Source organism: Phoenix dactylifera, chromosome 8, assembly GCF_051530095.1.
Source record: "Phoenix dactylifera cultivar Ajwa chromosome 8, Ajwa_hap1_PhDact_Kaust_v1.1, whole genome shotgun sequence".
NCBI lineage: Eukaryota > Viridiplantae > Streptophyta > Magnoliopsida > Arecales > Arecaceae > Phoenix > Phoenix dactylifera.
In genome coordinates this window covers 9,844,649-9,864,530 of record NC_143197.1, presented here as the reverse complement: position 1 = coordinate 9,864,530, position 19,882 = coordinate 9,844,649, and the positions used below count along the sequence as shown (strand labels likewise).

The 19,882-nt window shown below is 45.6% G+C and overlaps 1 protein-coding gene across 4 annotated transcripts; it reads right to left on the bottom strand.

Annotated features, from left to right (window-relative positions):
• Positions 1–1,618: 1,618 nt before the first annotated feature.
• LOC103715294 (putative E3 ubiquitin-protein ligase BAH1-like 1) lies at positions 1,619–5,784 on the bottom strand. 4 transcript variants are annotated; one of them, XM_088702727.1, is made up of 7 exons: positions 5,609–5,784; positions 5,299–5,513; positions 3,339–3,484; positions 2,859–3,155; positions 2,264–2,401; positions 2,045–2,103; positions 1,619–1,965 (listed from the first exon to the last, which is right to left on the bottom strand). In XM_088702727.1, the coding sequence occupies exons 2-7, from the start codon at positions 5,486–5,488 to the stop codon at positions 1,860–1,862; spliced, it is 936 nt and encodes a 311-aa protein (XP_088558853.1). In that variant the 5' UTR covers positions 5,489–5,513; positions 5,609–5,784; the 3' UTR covers positions 1,619–1,859. The 4 variants fall into 4 exon arrangements, with proteins under 4 accessions (XP_088558853.1, XP_038980499.1, XP_008801101.1 ...); XM_039124571.2 differs by having other exon boundaries at positions 3,339–3,583; positions 5,609–5,781; XM_008802879.5 differs by having other exon boundaries at positions 2,859–3,113; positions 3,339–3,583; positions 5,609–5,778.
• Between the last annotated feature and the right edge of the window lie 14,098 nt (positions 5,785–19,882).

The window sequence follows — 19,882 nt, the reverse complement described above, 5'->3', positions numbered from 1 at the left end:
TAAAACAATGAAGAAGGGCTGGGGTCATGGAAACTAGTGCAAGTCTCTACAATATAACATTGGCAACTCCATCCTAACCAGTAGTGCAAAAAGAGGATAAATGAACACATCATCACACTCACGCAATGCATCATCCCTTAACTTGTTGGAGAACCACAAATTTTCTGTTCACGGCATTCCCAGCAACCCACTTCACTCAGAATATTGTGTTCGTAAATGCAAGGTGTCTTTCGGGCTCCATTTACCATCATAATTGCCAAGCATGGTTAAGAAGAAGTATTGTCCAATGGAGAAGCTAGGAGGAGCCAGGTGAGGATGGGCCCCTCCCCGGCGGAGGTTGGATGGAGCAGAGCGGTTTGAAGACTGGTAGAAGAAAGTACCTTCCATGGAGATTTATTCTCCCCAAGTCCAAGGTAGAAGAAACACCTTAAGGTAGAAAGACCTGCCGTAAAAGAAAGATGAAAGCTTTCACGGTTTCGGTGCCTTTGGGTGTTTTGGAGGTGGCAGGAAAGAGTTCAGAGAGTTCAGAAAGTAGGCACCTGGATCATGCCACAAAAGCCTCTTAGCATGAACTCTAAGCCAAGTCCATAATCAACTAGTGAAGCAACTTCTGGAATGCTTGGACAAGGTGGTGAATACATTCACTCTCAGAATCAAATTCACAATTGGAAATAGCACAAGGGTTGAAGTAAAGGGTTGACTTCAGGAGCAATAGGCGGCTACTGTACTTTGAGAGCCTACTTAGATACTATTGATTTAGAAGAGAAATGTCTGAAGGCGAATGATTTGAAATATGCCAATATACCTTTCGAGGTCAAATTCTTCATACGGTTTCTTGTCAAAAACAGAGTTCTTACAACACCTATTGACAGAGTCACCAAGTGCATCATGTACCAGTGTCAGGCCATTCAAGCAAAGGCATTGCAATTAGAGCATCACAGTCACTAAACCAAGCCATTGCACACTTAAATCTAATTAATCATGGCCAGCAGATCGCAATCATTCTATAGATCATTTTTAACAATTGCCAATAAGAAACAAGATATTGCAGCATGAGTTTTATTAGTATGGTGCAAACCAAAGTCAGCATAAACAACCCAAAACTCCCAATTTGATTGCTGCAGTATTCAGTTTGGGATTGCAAAATCCAAATTCACCTTGAAGTTACAAGAATAGATTGTCATAATTGCCATCACACTCGTGCTATACAAAATATATTTGCAAGAGTGGGTGCAAAGCATGGTCAGTATTTTAATATGTCTAAAATAATAAAGCTTTATATACATCAATCTTATAGTTCTGCATCTGCTGATTCTCTGTAAGAATAGCTTGATAAGCTGATTTGCATGCACACCAACCATAGAGAAAGGGGTGTTTAAAATATCAAATTGAATTTTGCTGTACTATAGCTGTCACGAGAAGATATTGATGGGTGATGAGTTTGTTTACATCCCCAGCATATATGTATTTTGACATGAATTGGACAAGACCTTGTGCGCTAAAAAGAGAGGGTCTAAAATGTGTTCTAGATGAATCTTCCAGCACCTAACACATGAGGAAGCTCATAATTCTAGATTTGAGGAATAAAACATTCTAGAATCATCAATCACATCATCCCTTCTCAATGTAACCACACAACCATTTAGTAGAGAAACCATTTATTACAACAAGATGGCTTGAATCGGTTTTCATGCTTCATGAAACCTGAGCAGACCAAGTTTAAAACTAGCAGAAGGCTATAAAGGTATAATCCAACTAGCCATAGTTGCTCATTTATTTACAGGTGGCAATAGGAAGTGATAGTTAAACCAGCAAAGGGGCAGTTCATGCAACGCCAAAAATAATAAGCCGACCTACTTTCAGATACCCATGAATGCTCGGCACTGGGATTGCCAGTGCTCTTTGGTCTGGCGAACACGCTCAACTCTTTCAGCCTGAAGTCGCTCCTCCCAGTAATCAGGGCAGCTGTTTGAGGGCATGCAGTGAGAAAATATTCTTTGGAATTAAAGCAAATCAGACTCAAAGAATTTTAATAAAAGTATACCTCCGGCTTAACAAGATGTTTAGCTCATCTAAGTGTACAGCACCTGCATATACTCCTGCCTGAAATTACGAATGAAGAAAATAGCAGCACATCATGTAGATATTTTTGTATATTTTCTAAATGATTTAAGAAAGATTCCACTCTAATACAACACCGTAGGCAGATATAACGAGACATTGCACATATTCAAACATAGAAGAAATTAAGCAAGAAATGTACCAGCCGACATAAAGGACATTTTGCTTTAGGATCCACTGACTTTAGCCCATCAACTATTGTTGCAGATCCAGCAGAACAACAACACATGTAGCAGAATATATGGCCACAGCTGAGAGAAACAGGATCAAATACAGTGTCCTGTAGAATGCCAATATAAACTTTAATAAGAGGAAATTGGACTGCAAACATGTAGGTGTCTTTTAATGATAAAGAAACCAACACAGAAACCAACTTGGGCAGCAAATAAATTTTCTAGTTATCCATGTCTCAAGAACATATACTAAGCAGAGTAACATTGCATCACTAAAGAAGGATACATACCAAATAGCAAGTTATAATTACTTTAGTACCATGAATAAGGACAAGATTGCAGCCTTAATCAAAAATACCGCACAGTTGATAAAAAATGCAGGCATAGTGTAACTATTGTTTCCTGCTGTTAGTCCTAAAATTGGTAAGGAGAGCCATGACTTAGACCGGGCTGCATAACTCTCAGAACTCAAAACAAGAGATTTCTGTCTCAAATATAGATTATCTAAATGTTTGAAAGTAGTAATGAGGCAACAAAATCCATGGAGCAGAATCACAGACTCACCAAACATATCGAACATGTCAAATCAATGTCAACCTTCATAGAATCAAACAGGCCACAAGAGAGCGTCGGCTTGTCATCATCGAATGTGAGCGAGCAGTCTTCAAATAGCCCCATGACAGCCCTATTGTTGGCCTTGCTTTCCCTCAAGTTGATGTAGAAGGCCATTAGCTCACAGAGCCATGGAGACTGCAGGATCTCAATATGCATTCTCTGGGCCTGCGATCTGAATGCCTGCCCTTGCTTTGAGTAATGAATCTGTATATGAATGGTCCGTATTAAGCAAATAGAGTAATGAATCTGTATATGAATGGTCCATATTAAGCAAATATTGGCGTTAAACTAGAAGTGATATCATATACTGATAACCTTTTCAAATTTGAGGTTGTGGAATGGAATCAATTTTCTATGAAAGGAAGAAAAAAAGAAATTGACCACCATGTATTTCCACTAAAACAAGTTACCTGAGATCAAGAGGCATACCTTGTCGTATTTCTTTAAAATCTTTCTCATTGCGATGGAGTTTATAATAGCATATGTGACCAGGTCTTTTCCTTCTTGTATCAGAGCTCCATGATTTCGGTGAGACTTGCTCCCAAACCACATAAAGTACTTTCGAAATCCTGAAGCTAAATGAAATTCAAGCAACTTCTGAGCTCGTTCATTGAAGCAGCCAACAACAGCTGACATCTCCTCGAGAAGGGAGGAGAAGAAAGTGCCATAACACACTACATGTGAATAGAAGAAACAAGTCAATTTAAACTAAATAAAGGCATTATTATCCCATGAGATTATATAGGGTGCTAAAATGAACCAAATAACTCCCTTTTCCTATAGATTGTGTACAAGAATTATAAGACTACAGGAGATGTAATTTCAGTTGGTAGAACACCCATACAGACTGACAAGAAGACTAGTTTATGGGCCAAAACATATTATTCCTAAATATAAGAGAATCGTCTGCAAATAATTTGTTGGCCAAAAAAATATTAGTTGGGGAACTTACAAGCAGATAGAGGATAACAAATGGTAAATTCATCCAAATTATAAAGTTTAGGAATAGCATAAAGCTTAGAGATGTTAGAACTTGCCATCAAGCATGACAATTGTAGCAATCTCAAGGCCCCAGCAGTATCAAAAAAAGCATAAAACATCTGATTGTATATCACAATTGATGTGTAAGGAGAAACTATCAGCTTCTTCCAAGATATAACAAAAGATAAAGAATAAAAGAAAGATAATTGGGTGTTCTTCTATCTCGATGAAATAATAGACCTTACATAGTCAGTTCTACTATTCACTTGCATTTTCAGAACCATCAGAGTGACTCATTATTGAACAAGGGAAAGGGAAAACAAAAGAACAAACCCGATATGTTATAACAAGCAAAGAAAGGAAGACCAATCAGAAACAGCCATTAATTGGCAATTTTCTCTCCTTTGCTTCTCATAATCTCTTCAACATAAAAAAAATCAAAATCTACCAAACAAGATAATAAGAGAAACAGAAGCATAGTCAACAAAAACACCTTTGCTTTCCCAAGCACGAGTCATCAGATTTAAAAGCTTTTCTTATTACCATGCACTGAGAGGAGGGAAAAACAAGAAACATTATTTATAGTAGTTTAAGGTGCTTCCTATGACTTCAAGATTGCTAATAACCATGCCATGAAACTGATCTATGACTATGACCCAAAAGAAACAAAACTAAAATATTAGGACCAAAGTATTGCTGATAAAGAACAACATTCAAAGGGAATATTACTGAAATATATTGATTTCAATTTCGTGGAATATGTAAAAATCAAAATATCCATTTCCATGCATTCAAGCTTCTCTTCAAATTCCACCATCTCATCATAATAATCGATGAAACAGAATCATGGATATATCACTCAATATTAACAAAACCAACCAAAATAAATAAATAATCCGAAAACCAAATCCAATAAAAATTATATAAAAAATACAAAATCATCAACCAAAAAATTATACATAAAAATAGGTTTCGAAGAGATGGAAGGATATTTTCACCAAAAATAAAAAAAGAGAGATTGAAAATATGAATTCCCCACGGACACAGCTTCCCTCCTAATATTACCATCTTAAAACAATAACCACAAATTGTCTTGTAAATTAAAAAAAAAAAACTTCTTTTCATTCAAGACAACCAAAGACCTGCATTACTGGCAAAACAAAAATCTAAAAACCCAAAATAGAACCCAACGTAGATCAGATAAAGAGAATCCACGAGGCAAAATTAAGAATTGCGCCTTTGTCTTTAACATTAAATTCCATTCGAACATCGATCGCACCCATTCCAGTATTCAAAACCAGAAACAAAAAAACCTTTTTTTTTTAATTCATCCAAAGGAAACCGAACAAAACTAAACCAAAATCAAAGCAAGCATCACGCCTTTTTCATTCGAAAGGTGATCAAATACCTGGGCAATGATCAGGGCATCTGTTGCCCCCGTGCAGGCCTTCTCCTTCCTCCTCTCCGTTCTGGTTCTGGAATTGCAAATCCCTCGGGCACCGCTTCAAGATCTTCTTGAGCTTCTTCAATCCGACCCCGGGGAGCTCCTTCTCCCTCCTCCCCTGCATGTACTCCTCATACCTCTTGCAGAACTTCATCTCCTCCCCCCACCATCCAACCCACCTTAAGCAATTAGATCACAAAATACGATCCCAAGATCAATAATACAAGGCGAGAATTGGATAAAATTTCGAAGCGAAACACAGAGAAATTGTTACCTTGGAATCAATATAAAGAGAGAAAGAGAGATTTCTTGTCGTCGTCTCCTTCTTCTAAATTCGCCGTGTTTGGAAGCTATTTCGTTTTTGTTTTGGCTTCGAGCTGTTTGTTCGTTATCCGACGAAATCGACACGAAAGCTCCCGGTGGATGCAAGCGGAAACAATAAGGGGAGGCGAGGGATGAGATGAGATAATAATTAATAGCCGATATCTTGGCGAGGATTCGGCGATTCGGTCCTGCCAAAACGGGAAACTATTGATTTAATAAATCATTAAATCCGGACTTGGGCTAAGAGCTAATGGTCCGTGGAATCACTTCATGCCTCATGATTCGTGCCTGCACACGATTTGGGATACCCAAATATTTATGAGGGATGTTGGATCACCATAATGAAAAATTGTGCATTTGCAAGCTAAACTACATTCTGAAGCGTTACTCACGTAAAAGGCATCATGATACTTGTAAAAATAGGGATCGATGATTGTGAGATGCATGTATTTCTTCTTTAAAAAAAAAATTATTTACATAAACCATCCTTTGCATGCACAATTTTACAGTACGTGGTCGCATATGATTAGCCACTCGTAGGAAAATATCTTGTTTAATTAGTTGATTATAAGTGCATCAGAAGCTTGATTAGTTATATTTGAGAATACGTGGATCAATGATATATGACATGCATGACATGTGTCTCTTCTATAATAAATTTGCTATTTCTGTGGGCAACCTTGTACGTGCATAGTTTTGTGTACTGAATGATCATGGAGAATTCACCACAAGTTGGAAAATATTCACTAAATTTAAAGATTGATAAAATGCATGGATCAATTACATGTTATGTATAACCATCTTAGCCTTGCATATAAGTCTCATTTATTGGCGACTCAAACCTTTTATAAAAGAAAGAATTATTACTTGTGAGCTTCTATAAGGATAGCATGGTTGTTATCGATCGTTGATATTTTAGTTATGAATGAACCTTTGTTCTATATAGAACAAGAGATTATATATTTTGAAATTAAGTTTTTTTTATAATTGATGAATCACATCTTTTAAAAAAGGGAAACATAACCATGACATAACAATGGTGTAAGATAAGATTATCCTTGTAGCCTCAAGATCTTATTAAAAATTTACAATAGAAACAGCACTGCTCGAGTGAGCCTTCCTGCTATTAAATTAGGGTTTTTAAGTTTAGGGTAGGACGTAGCCTATACAAGATATCTTTAAATTTCATAATCAATCTCTTCTTGGAATTTAAGCTTAGGATAGAAAAGCTTAAAGTAGTTCTGTTGCACCAGAACAATACATTTTTTTGGCTTTCAGTCTACTATTAATGGGTTTCCATGCATGCTTTAGTTAAAAGAAGGTTTTGCTCACAAGTACTGATTTTAGTGTTATCCTAGAATTTGATGATCAACTCAAAAATTTTAACTAAATTAATTTGTTCACTTACGAAAGCACATAATTCTATTGAATTGTGATGTTGCCCTCAATTGTCCGACAACTGATGACAGATGAATGGCAAAACTTTTGCATACTTATGGTTATATTTTTTACTGATTTACCATCCAGTAAGCATGCATCAAAGAAGCAAGTTAAATTTTCTTAGTTAAGGCATGAGCCAAGGTAGTAGGATTTTTTTTTTTTTATTTCCTAACTTAAACTGAATTTAGAATTTAGAACATGAAGAATTATGGCTACCTTCTTACAAATTTTCTTCTTCATATGCACAGTTTGGAACTAAATGCTAAAAGAATGGTTGATAAAATCACTATATGTTGGGTACTAGCGGCTTAGGTTCGAACACATCCTCGACAAAAGATTTCCTCTCATCCAAGCTCTCAAGAAGGCAAGGAATCAAATGTTAAATAGCAACAAGCTATTACATCCTTGCTCACAACGCTGCATATCTTATCAATTCATGCTTCTATTTATTGATTTCATGGCAATATATGACACATAGGCATAACATCGAACAGTGTTGCTATTAATTTTGTTTAGTAAATTGTCCAATGAGTGCCAAATGAGCAACTCAGGCCTCAAGGCCCTCAACCATCACAAGCTTATCTTCCATACGATAGATATATGAGATAAAACTGAGGACAGTTTCAGATGGAATGCCACACCTTACGTCTATCGTGCTTTATCTCCGTGACGCACCGTCGTGCACGTAACCACAAAAAAGAAGAAAAAACGACGAAAAGTGTAACAAATCGCGTGCGAAAGCTACGGCTATAGTTTTCGGAGACGCGTCAAGGAGTGTGCGGAGGCCAACGTCTCCGGACATGACGGATCATGGAACGCGTTTCAAATCAATCATCCAACTGGGTGGGTTTTTTTTTTCTTAAAAAAAAAAAAAAAAAAAAAAAGGGAGGAAGAGACAAGCCCATCCCGCGTAGCAGCTCCCACTGGACCTCCACCCATCAGGAGAATATTCCATGCGGGCAGAAATGACCGTGTGTTGGGCACCCCGGCCGATTTTACTCATACCCTCCCCATCCGTGGATCCGCCTCGGTTTCCCCTCTGGGCTCCGGACGAATACCACGTGTGAGTACGTCACACCTAGCACTACCTAGGCCACCAGCAGAGCGATATGCCCTTCCAGACCCCGTGTCCGAGCAGGAAGCATCCGATCTCCACAATTTAATCGACGCCCGTACGTTTCGAACTCGGAACCACTTGGTTGGAAGTAAGGCCACGCTCCCACTAGGCTACCATCTCAGTGGCAACTATGTGAGTTTCTGCCGCCGGAGCTCCTACCTAGAATGGGCCAATGCAAACTACAACAAATTTTATTTTTTAAAAAATATATTTCATTGTGAGTATAGTGCAAGATATGTTTTTTTTTTTTTTAAAGCAAGTGCATCATACTACACGAGTACGGATATATCTAATAAAATCTGAAAACAAAACATCACGGAGTGCCCTAGGCAGCTCTCCCTCTTGGTTCCATAGAGTACCGCCCGAATGGCTAGCCACATAAGTTGCCACCCAATCTGCAGCCCTACGATGGCCCGAGGTCCAAGACGAATTCACTAAAAAAATTTTAAAAAATAAAAAATAAAAAATTTTAATAAGTGTAAAATGCTTTAAAAATTTATTTAAAAATAATTCATCTAGTTTTTTGAGATATAAAATTATTAATGAAATTTTTGTACTCAAAATTCAATGAAATATATTTTTTATTAAAATACTATTTTCAATACTATGTGACAAAAAAAAAATTAAATAACCTACAATAATCCAAATTGATGACAAGAATGGTAGGCGGAATTTAAATTCTGATGAGTAAAATATGTTTAACGAAAAATTATATTGGAAGAAGCTTGGAGTAAAAAGTAATTGCAAACCCCAAGCAAAAAAAGAAAAGGTTCGATAAATTTCTAATGGATGAGAACAACATAATCAATTTCTCTGTCAGTAAAATATTAGATTTATATCATAAAGCAACATGACAGCTGTTGGGGGAAAAACCCCAAGTCATACCGCCACGGAGGCGCTCGGCCAAAAGGCGCCGACCGGAAAGGCGCTCGGCCAAAGAGTGCCGACCAGAGAGCACCAACCAGAGGGGTGCTCGGCTAGAGAGCGCCGATCCGAAAAGATGCTCGGCCCAAGAGTGCCGACCAGAGGGAGCGCCAAGAAGAGGCGCTCGGACCAACCAATACAACCAAGTAGGGATGCTCGGCTAGAAAGAGCCGACCAGAGGACGCCGACCAGAAAAGCGCTCGATTAGAAGACGCTGATCAGAAGCATTAGAAGCAACCCCGCCACAGGGCGCCCCATTGGGCGACCAGCTCGGCTCGGCAGGGTGTCGAGCCGATTGCCTTGACCAAATGTTCAACTCCTGCCTAACCCCCTGAGGGACATGACAACTCCACTACAACATGCCGCTATCTCCAAGCCATCAAGGCATAAGATCTCCGCAGGTATTTGGCACGACCTGCCATTAATGCATGAGACCCCCTCAAGTCTCCGATGCACTCAGTCATTTAATGAACACGGCTCAAGACGATCTCCGGATCACTGAACCATCAAAGCGTATGGCTCTCCCTGACCGCCGGTTCACTCGGTAATAAATGCACTTACCATCCATGGACCCCAGGCCTACCACGGCCGGCGGTTCAACCACTCCAACAGGTCCGATCGACCGTGACAACTCCCTGGTTCCGGTCTGATTCGGCCTTATTTTCCACTACGCCATTAATGGGCCAAATCGTGCCTAATTATTACAAAAGAGAACAAACCCCCTGTCACCTCCCGGGCAACATAAAATCCTTCTATAAAAGGGAGCCTGGGAGGAAAGAAGGGGGGGACCGGAACACAAGTAAACAGCACAGACACAATTGAGCGCAATATTCTCTTCATCTTCTCCCCATATCTCTTCCTTGCTCTCTCCACATATTTGCCCCCTCTGACTTAAGCATCGGAGGGCCGGCGCCGGGGAGCCCGGCCACCGGCTTTTTTGCAGGACAGGACAGGACGCACTCTTCCTCACTCGCTCACCCTCCAGGAGGACGCAGCCGGCCGGCGCACTGCCGTCCGCCCTCCCTGCGGCGGAGCTCCTCCTCCCCTGGCTCCGTGGCGGCCCCCGGGTCCAATTTCCAGCAACAGTTGGCGCTAGAGGAAGGGACCGAGTCGCTGCCATGAAGCTAAGAAGCAAAGGGGCTTCCAACGCCTCTCGACGTCCTCCACCCAGTCCTGAACATTCTGTCCAAAACTCACCACCTCCGGCCGAGTCAGCACCTCAAGTTCGGCCGGAGCAGTTTGATGCCCTGGTACGACAGGTGCAGGCCTTGGCCACCGCTGTCCAAAGCCTGCAACCCAGGAGCATCCCAACGGCATCACCTCCTCCGGCTCCAGTTCAACCGGAGCCTCCTACAAGCGGACTTCCCCTTCGAGGTCAGGACTCTCAAGTCCAGGCCTCCCTCTGGAGAGAGCACCCAGTCAGAGGCCACGGAGGCTGGCCACAACCTTCAGAAGCTGAGTCGGTTCCGGGGCAACCTGCACCCGAACGAACCGCTGCAGCGATCCTCCAGAATGACGAACTCGACAAGAAGGTCGAGAAGCTGGAGCGCCAGATCCAGGCACTTCACGGGAGAAAATCAGGACGTGACGGTGACTTCGAGTTCACTACGAAGTCACCCTTCTCCCCGGAGATCGAAGATGAACCGGTTCCGCTACGGTTCAAGATGCCCCAGGTGGAGCCTTACAACGGCAAGGCTGATCCCCTTGACCACCTGGAAAGCTACCGGGTCTTAATGGCCCTACAAGGAGCCTCGGAGGCCATGATGTGCAAGGCTTTTCCGGCGACACTCCGAGGACCAGCCCTGCTGTGGTTTACCGGGCTGAAGCCGAATACTGTCTCCTCCTTTGAGCAGCTCGGCAGACAGTTTGCTGGCAATTTTGCCGCCAGCCAGCCCCAGCGGCGGACATCCGACTCCCTCCTTGATATCAAACAAAAGGAGGGAGAATCCTTCAAGGAGTATTTGGACCGGTTCACCGCCGCAACATGGGAGGTCCGGGAGCTTGACCAGTCAATCGCAATGTCAGCACTGAAGATTGGAGCCCGGTCCTACAAGTTCCTCTTCTCGATCGAGAAGAATTTCCCTGCGGACCTCCCGAAAATGCTCGCCCGGGCGCGGAAGTACGCCAAGGCTGAGGAAGCCGTGGCCGTTAGGCGGGGCGGGACCGAGCAGAACCCCAGGAAGAGACGCCGCGAGGAGCGCGGCCAGCCCAAAAGCCCGTCCCCGCGACGAGCTAAGAATCCGCCCCGCCCGAAGAGTCCACCCCGGTTGAGGGGACCGCCACAGCAGAGGTCACCACTCCGCCCGAAGTTCCAACTGCGGGCCCATGCACCCGAGGAGAGGTATGAAAAATACACTCCCCTCAATGCTCCTCGGGCTGAAATTCTCATGGAGATCGAGGGTCGAGATCGCATCTGGCTCCCACCTCCGAAACAAGATACCAGAATCCGGCGTGATTCCCGGAAGTATTGCCGTTTCCACCGGGATCACGGCCATGATACTGAGGATTGTTATCAGCTCCGAAACGAGATCGAAGCACTCATCCGCCGAGGGGTGCTCAATCAGTTTGTGCAAGGCCGGCGTGAGGAGAAGAAGCCAGCTGAAGGAGCCACACGGCCTGAAGGTTCAAATGCCAACAGGCCCATCGCCGGCGTCATCAACACCATCCAAGGCGGGGCCTCGGTTGGAAAAACTTCAGGGGAAGGAATCTCCTCGAAGCGCCTGCGCGCCTCTGAAGCCATCTCCTTTTCAGATGATGATCTAGAGGGAGTCGAAACTCCCCATGATGATGCCATGGTCATCTCCATGATCATAAACAAATTTGATGTAAAGCGCATCTTGGTCGATAATGGAAGCTCGGCGAATGTTTTGTATTATGGTGCCTATTGTAAAATGGGGATGACCAAAGAACAGCTACGGAGGATGAATGCTCTGTTAGTTGGATTTACTGGGGATTCAATCCCAGTAGAGGGCGAGATTGACCTTCTGGTCACAGCTGGGCTCGCCCCCCATGAAAGCACCGTGGGGATGAGCTTCCTCGTGATATGCCTTCCCTCAGTCTACAATGCCATCCTCGGAAGGCCAGGCCTCAACGCCCTCCGAGCAGTGGTCTCAACTCACCACTTGCTCATGCGGTTCCCCACCGGCCAGGGAGTCGGCGAAGTTCGAGGAGATCAAATGGTGGCAAGGCGATGCTACCTGGCGACCCACGAGGCAAAGCGACCAGCCGAGGTGCCCGTCCCAGCAACCGATCGGCCCTCGACTAAGACTCTGGAGGCACGGGTCAACCCTCAGAAAGAGCGGGTAGAGCCTGGTGAGTTATTAATTCAAGTTCCTTTACAAGAGAATTCTCCCGGACTAACCGTGCAGATCGGCTCTGGCCTCAACGAGCATGAGAGGGGTCGCCTCGTCAATTTTCTACAAGACAACATGGATGTCTTCGCATGGTCGCCTGCAGACATGCCGGGGATAGACCCGGAGATCATGGTCCACCGGCTCCAAGTGAAGCCAACCAGCAAGCCCGTGCGACAAAAGAAACGAGGCGCTGCCCCTGAACGACAGCGAGCAGCAGCCGAAGAGGTCGGCAAGCTCCTTGAAGCTGGCTTCATCCGGGAGATATCCTACCCGGAATGGCTCGCCAACGTGGTCCTCGTCAAGAAAGCCAGCGGGAAGTGGCGCATGTGCGTGGACTACACCGACCTGAACAAAGCCTGCCCAAAGGACAGCTTCCCACTCTCTAGCATCGACCAGCTCGTGGACTCCACCTCAGGTCACGAGCTGCTGGCATTTATGGACGCCTTTTCCGGATATAACCAGATCCGCATGGCGCCAGAAGATGAGGAAAAGACAGCCTTCATCACCGACGGGGGAACTTACTGCTACAAAGTGATGCCGTTCGGTTTAAAAAATGCCGGGGCAACTTATCAAAGGCTGGTCAGCCGGATCTTCAAAGACCAGATAGGTCGGAACATGGAGGTCTATGTTGATGATATGCTGGTGAAAAGCAAGGTGGCACAAGACCATATAACCGACCTCAATGAAGCCTTCTCCACACTCCGAAAGTACCAGATGAAGCTCAATCCAGCCAAATGTGCATTCGGAGTCACCTCCGGCAAATTCCTCGGCTTCATTATTACACAACGGAGAATCGAGGCCAACCCCGAAAAGATCCGAGCCCTTCAAGAGATGACGCCTCTCAGGACGGTCAAAGAGGTACAACGGCTCACAGGCCGAGTGGCAGCCCTTGGGAGATTCATCTCCCGCTCGGCCGAGCGCTGCCTTCCATTCTTTACAGCCCTCAAGAAGCCGAAGAACTTTTTATGGTCGGACGAGTGCCAGCAATCTTTTGAGGAGCTCAAGCATCTACTGGCTTCCCCTCCCCTGCTCACAAAGCCTCAACAGGGAGAGCTGCTTTATCTATATCTAGCCGTCTCCCCTGTAGCAGTAAGCTCGGTCCTGGTCCGAGAGGAGGGTAGACTTCAAAAGCCAGTATATTACACCAGCCGGGTCTTGAGGGACGCCGAGACCCGATACTCCAAGCTGGAGAAGACTGTCTATGCTCTGGTCATCTCAGCTCGGAGGCTCCGACCCTACTTCCAAGCTCATACAGTGGCTGTACTGACCGACCAGCCGGTCAAGCAAATCCTGCAAAGATCAGACCGTGCGGGCCGGATCACTAAATGGGCCGTCGAGCTCGGGGAATTCGACCTCGAGTACCGACCCAGACCGGCGATCAAAGCACAAGCGCTCGCAGACTTTATAGTCGAGTGCACCACACCGGACGAGGCCGAGCCCGAACCTGAGCCACCAACGGTTCCGACCCCGAGTTTGGCATGGACTCTGCATGTCGATGGCTCTTCAAACTCGGAGGGTAGCGGAGCGGGACTTATCCTCACCAGCCCGGAGGGGGTGGTCGCTGAGCAAGCCTTGCGCCTCGAGTTTTCTGCTTCCAATAATATGGCGGAGTACGAAGCGCTTGTCGCCGGGCTCAAGCTAGCCAAAGAGTTAGGAGTAAAGGACTTGAAGGCCTTCAGTGATTCTCAGCTCGTCGTCAACCAAATTATGGGCGACTTTGAAGCCAGAGACCCGACCATGCAGAAGTATCTTCAGAAGGTACGGAATCTCGCTTCGACCCTGGACTCTTTTCACATTCAACATGTTATCAGGTCGGAGAATCTCAGGGCCGACCAGCTATCAAAGCTGGCGTCCTCTCGCATGAGCGAGCTTCCCAAGGAGGCAGTACTGGAGTACCTCCAAAAGCCCAGTACAGACGAGCCAGAGCAGACCCTCTGCACTAAGTTCGAGCCGAGCTGGATGGACGCACTCATCAGCTATCTGCAAGATGAAGTCCTTCCCACTGATGAACAAGAAGCTCGCCGAATAAAGCGCTCCGCCACCCGGTACATACTATACGAGGAAAAGCTCTATCGGAGATCTTTCACATCTCCCCTCCTCAGATGCCTTCACCCAACGGAGGCTGATTACGCCATGCGCGAGGTCCATGAAGGGATTTGTGGAAATCATCTGGGAGGGCGAGCATTGGCCCATAAAATTCTGCGCCAAGGATATTATTGGCCGACACTCCAGAAGGATGCTATGGACTTTGTCCAAAGATGTGACCGGTGCCAGAGGAACGCCAATGTCCAACGCCGGCCCTCGGCTCTCTTAACTTCAATCAGCTCCCCTTGGCCTTTTGCCCAGTGGGGAATTGACATCCTAGGGCCATTTCCACTGGCCACCGGGCAAAGGAAGTTCCTGGTCTTCTCCATCGACTATTTCACAAAATGGGTGGAAGCCGAGCCCCTTGCCCGGATCACTGAGCAGAAGATGCGGAATTTTGTTTGGAAGTCCATAATCTGCAGATTCGGGCTTCCCCGCATCCTCATCTCTGACAACGGTCGCCAGTTTGACAACATTCACTTCAGAGAATTCTGCTCCGAGCTTGGCATTGACCACCGCTTCACCTCGGTTGCGCACCCTCAGACAAACGGAGAAACCGAGGTAACAAACCGTACTATTTTGCAGGGTCTCAAAGCCAGGCTCGACAAATCCAAAGGACAATGGGTCGAAGACCTATACAATGTCCTGTGGGCTTATCGGACCACGTTCCACGTCCCCACCGGCGAGACTCCCTTCAACCTGACATACGGAACGGAGGCTGTCATCCTACTGGAGATTGGGATTCCTTCTCCGAGAGTCGAGCATCACGACGCTAGCTCCAACTCTTTGCAGCTCAGAAGCAACCTTAACATAGTCGAGGAAACAAGGGAGGCCGCCCGAGTTCGTATGGCGAGGTACCAGCAAAGGACAGCTCAATACTACAACGCCAGGGTCAAAGTCAAATCTTTCGGACCACGGGACCTTGTCCTCAGAAGAGCTGAAGCCTCCCGACCAACTGAGCAAGGGAAGCTGGCCCCGAACTGGGAAGGACCATACCAAGTCACGCGCATCCGCCGACCCGGAACCTACAAATTGGAGTCTCTAGATGGGACTCCCATTCCGCGGAGTTGGAGCTTTGAAAACCTCCGCGTGTACCACCAGTAGAACCCCAAGGGGTCCCTCATTATTCAACTATTGAATTTCATTCTGTGGATTTCATTTCATAATAAACTTATGATCTGCATACTCATTTCAAGCTCACCGATTTTCCTGGTTATCTCATGATCCCAGGTTTATTTCTCCTACCCTGACCACGGTCAGGATGCCCTGCCACAACGGAATGCCCCGATCCGTCGGGATGGCTTGAGACGTCGAGATACGGTCTTAAGTGACCGACGAGCTCGGCTCGTCCTCCATCGACTTCCATCGACGAGCTCGGCTCGTGCTCCATCGGCCAACGAGCTCGGCTCGTTCTCCTACCCTGACCACGGTCAGGATGCCCCGAGACGTCGGGATGCCCCGATCCGTCGGGATGCCCTGAGACGTCAGGATGCCCCAATATATTGGGATGCCCTACTACAACGGGATGCCCCGATCCGTCGGGATGGCTCGAGACGTCGAGATACGGTCTTAAGTGACCGACGAGCTCGGCTCGTCCTCCATCGACTTCCACCGACGAGCTCGGCTCGTGCTCCATCGACTTCCACCGACGAGCTCGGCTCGTTCTCCTACCCTGACCACGGTCAGGATGCCCCGATCCGTCGGGATGCCCCGATCCGTCGGGATGCCCCGAGACGTCGGGATGCCCCGGCTATAGGGACGCTCGAGACGTCGAGATATGAGTTGCGGTCCTCTCTGACCAGACGAGCTCGGCTCGTTCTCCATTGACTTCCACCGACGAGCTCGGCTCGTGCTCCATCGGCCAACAAGCTCGGCTCGTTCTCCTACCCTGACCACGGTCAGGATGCCTCGAGACGTCGGGATGCCCCGATCCGTCGGGATGGCTCGAGACGTCGAGATACGGTCTTAAGTGACCGACGAGCTCGGCTCGTCCTCCATCGACTTCCACCGACGAGCTCGGCTCGTGCTCCATCGGCCAACGAGCTCGGCTCGTTCTCCTACCCCGACCTCGGCCGGGATGCCTCGAGACGTCGAGATGCCCCGATACGTCGGGATGCGGTCTTCACTGACCAAGACGAGCTCGGCTCGTTCTCCACCGGCTTCAACCAACAAGCTCGGCTCGTTCTCCACCGGCTTCAACCAACAAGCTCGGCTCGTTCTCCATCACCGGATTTCTCTGCCGACGTCCTCAAAGAACGGACCCCGAGCAGAGGAGCGTCTTCAGTCGCCTCGGCGCAAGGACGCACACGGTACAAGGTACCCATTTATTTAATGTTTTTACATTATCTTATCTATTCTTGGATCTCTGCCGACGTCCTCAAAGAACGGACCCCGAGCAGAGAAGCATCTTCAGTCGCCTCGGCGCAAGGACGCACGCGGTACAAGGTACCTATTTACTTAATGTTTCTACATTATCTTATCTGTTTTGGATTTCTCTGCCGACGTCCTCAAAGAGTGGACTCCGAGCAGAATGTTAGTCGCCTCGGCGTGAAACACTCACGATACCAACAAACTTGGTATAAACCTAGTCTGTTGAATCCCCGTCACGAGCTGACGAGCATTCGACCCATTCGTTGGAAAAGAATCCGGTCCGCCCCGGCAACCCGAGGCTCGGATTCAAAGTTCACTACGCTAAAAAATCCAAGTCCTAGCGGCCGCCCCAGGGCTTGGTCGAATTCTGGACTAGGCTCGAAAAAATTCTCCGAGCCCAAATCCCCTTGGCATAAGCATAAGCGTCGCTATACCACTGGTCGAAGGACCGAGCAATGAAGCTCGGCTAGCCAAACCTAAAACCAAACCCTGTGGCGGGTAAAGCTGAGGCCCTAGAGCCCATATCCTCGGAACCTAAAATGGATCCGAGCAGAGAAACTTGGACTACTACAGACGAGTTTCCAAAAAAGTATATTCATTTCAAAAAGCCCGTAGGCCGAGTACAAAAATTCGGGTTCGGCCCTTACAAGTATGGGGGGCTGTAATAACCCCAAAATATTTTTTTTTTATATAAAAAAGGATAGAATAGTCATTTAAAATTGATATAAGGGGTAAAATTGGAAGGAATCAAAAGATAATGGCATAGTTGTAGATATGTTGAAGTGTTAGGGGCAAAATGGGAATTTAATAATATTAAACAAAGGTGAATAGTGCTTTGATTTGACTTAAATGGGGGTTGTCTGGCGGTGGGTTGGCTGAGAAGAGGGAATTGAGACAGAGAGGGAGAGGAGGTCTCAGGCGTGGAAACACAGAGAGAGGGAAAAAGAGAAGAAGAAGAAAAAAGAAGAAGAAGAAGAAGAAAGAGGGAGGGGATTCGAGGTGCAAGGAAGCTCCGGTTGCGCTGCCAGCTGAAGGAAAAAGTGTAGATCTCCTTCCCTTCTACGCAAGGACTCAAGTTTCACAAGAAGAAAAAGGTAAATATCCGTCCCTATCTAGTCTTTTGATGACATTAGGCTATACAAAGGGTGGATATAGTCTAGAGGGGTCGAATAAGGGTTGTAGAGGTGGTTAAAAGAGGAAGAATCGGATTTTAACAAATTTTTCCGGCACTACGGAAAAACTGTGTCGAAGTCCCAACTTCGGCGAATTATTTAGGGGGTCAAACGGACTCCGATGATGATGCATGTTATCTCTTTGGAATCCTCTATGAGTGTAGAATGTTAGGTAAAAAATTTCATCAAATTTGGAGTCCTAGAAGTGGATCAAAACCGGGATGAAGTAACCCACTGTCAGTTCGGGTTACTGTTCATCCGGGTGGAAAAATAAGGGATTTCATGCCATAATAGGGTATTAAGCCTAGATTAGGCTAAGGGAGACCTTGTACTCGTGCAAGGGAGTCCCTAATACACATAAATGATGAGTTAATTAATAGAAAAAGAAAAAAAGAGAAAGAAAAGAAAAGATTTAGAGAATAGGGGAGTTGAATCAATTAAAGTTCCCTATGTTATAATTGGCACGTAGATTATAGCCCTTGATACAAGACTAAATGTATTGTAAATGCATGTCACAGTTGGGCAAGAAGTTAGGGAGCAAGAAGAAGAAGCCCCTACTGCCTACCATAAAGTTTTGGAGGCGTATCAGGGCTGTGCCAGATTGACAGGTGAGTGGGAGTCATGTACTTTGCACCATGAGCATCCTTAATTCATTTTCATGAATGTCGCCAAGTGTGAATTGATTCCACTTGAGCATATTGATTGATATTGTAGTAGATTCCTCTATAATCTTGATTCTCCATGCTTGATTATTCTGTACATGCATTTGAGAGAACATTGAGAGAAATTACGAGGGGTTGATGAGTAATCAAATTGATTCCGAATTGTGAAATGATTTCTTTTGTAAATTGATTTCATTTCCTCTATTTTAAAGACTTGTGAGTCGTAGCTTGATTATACTCCTTTATGAGTAATGAAATTGGATCTGAATTGTGAAATAACTTCTTTTGTAAATTGATTTCATTTTCTCTATTTCAAAGACTTGTAGAGCCCTTCTCATGGTATATTGAGTTGCATTGTACTCCCGTGATTCCTCACTCCCAACCCTGATGTTAATTTATGATTGGGTCATGATCGAGTGAGTGGTAATCTTGATTATACTCCTTTTTAGTAGAGTATTGGGAGGGTGCATTATGGCATTTATGTATGGCTTGACAGTATCTGCAGGACACCTATAGTCGATGGGGTTGAACATCGGCCTTTGTGCACATAGTAGCCTTCTGGGTGGGCGGAGCCCAGTCCCTTCCTAGGGGGGACACGGCCCTAGGCGTAGGATCGGCCGGTCCTACGACTTATATTCTGCTTGCCGCCGGGCATAGTAAGACCCCGCGAGGTGCAGTATGGCTTTCCGCGGATGTAGAATTCCCGCGAGGTGCCGTTTAGTATGTAGATGTGAGATGGATTTCTGTTCTGGATACTGGCCGGCATTTACATTATCGATATGGTGTCTTATCCTGCATATGCATGTGATAGTAGGGAGTTGTTGCTGGTTCGCCTGGGGCGTAAAACTCACCTCCCGACAGCTGTCTAGTGATGATTTTAGCATATTGACACCTGATTTGTATGTTCCAGCATTATGATCTGTTGAGCATATTCATGAGTAGCATATATGTTTACTTGATTATTCCATATATGCTTCAGATGAGTTGATATTGATTGTGGTGATAGTGATGATTTACTCCATATTCCCTATGTTGAGTTCATGTTCATGTTATTATTGATCTTGAGATTTCATCTCGAGCCATGATTATATTCTGTCTCAT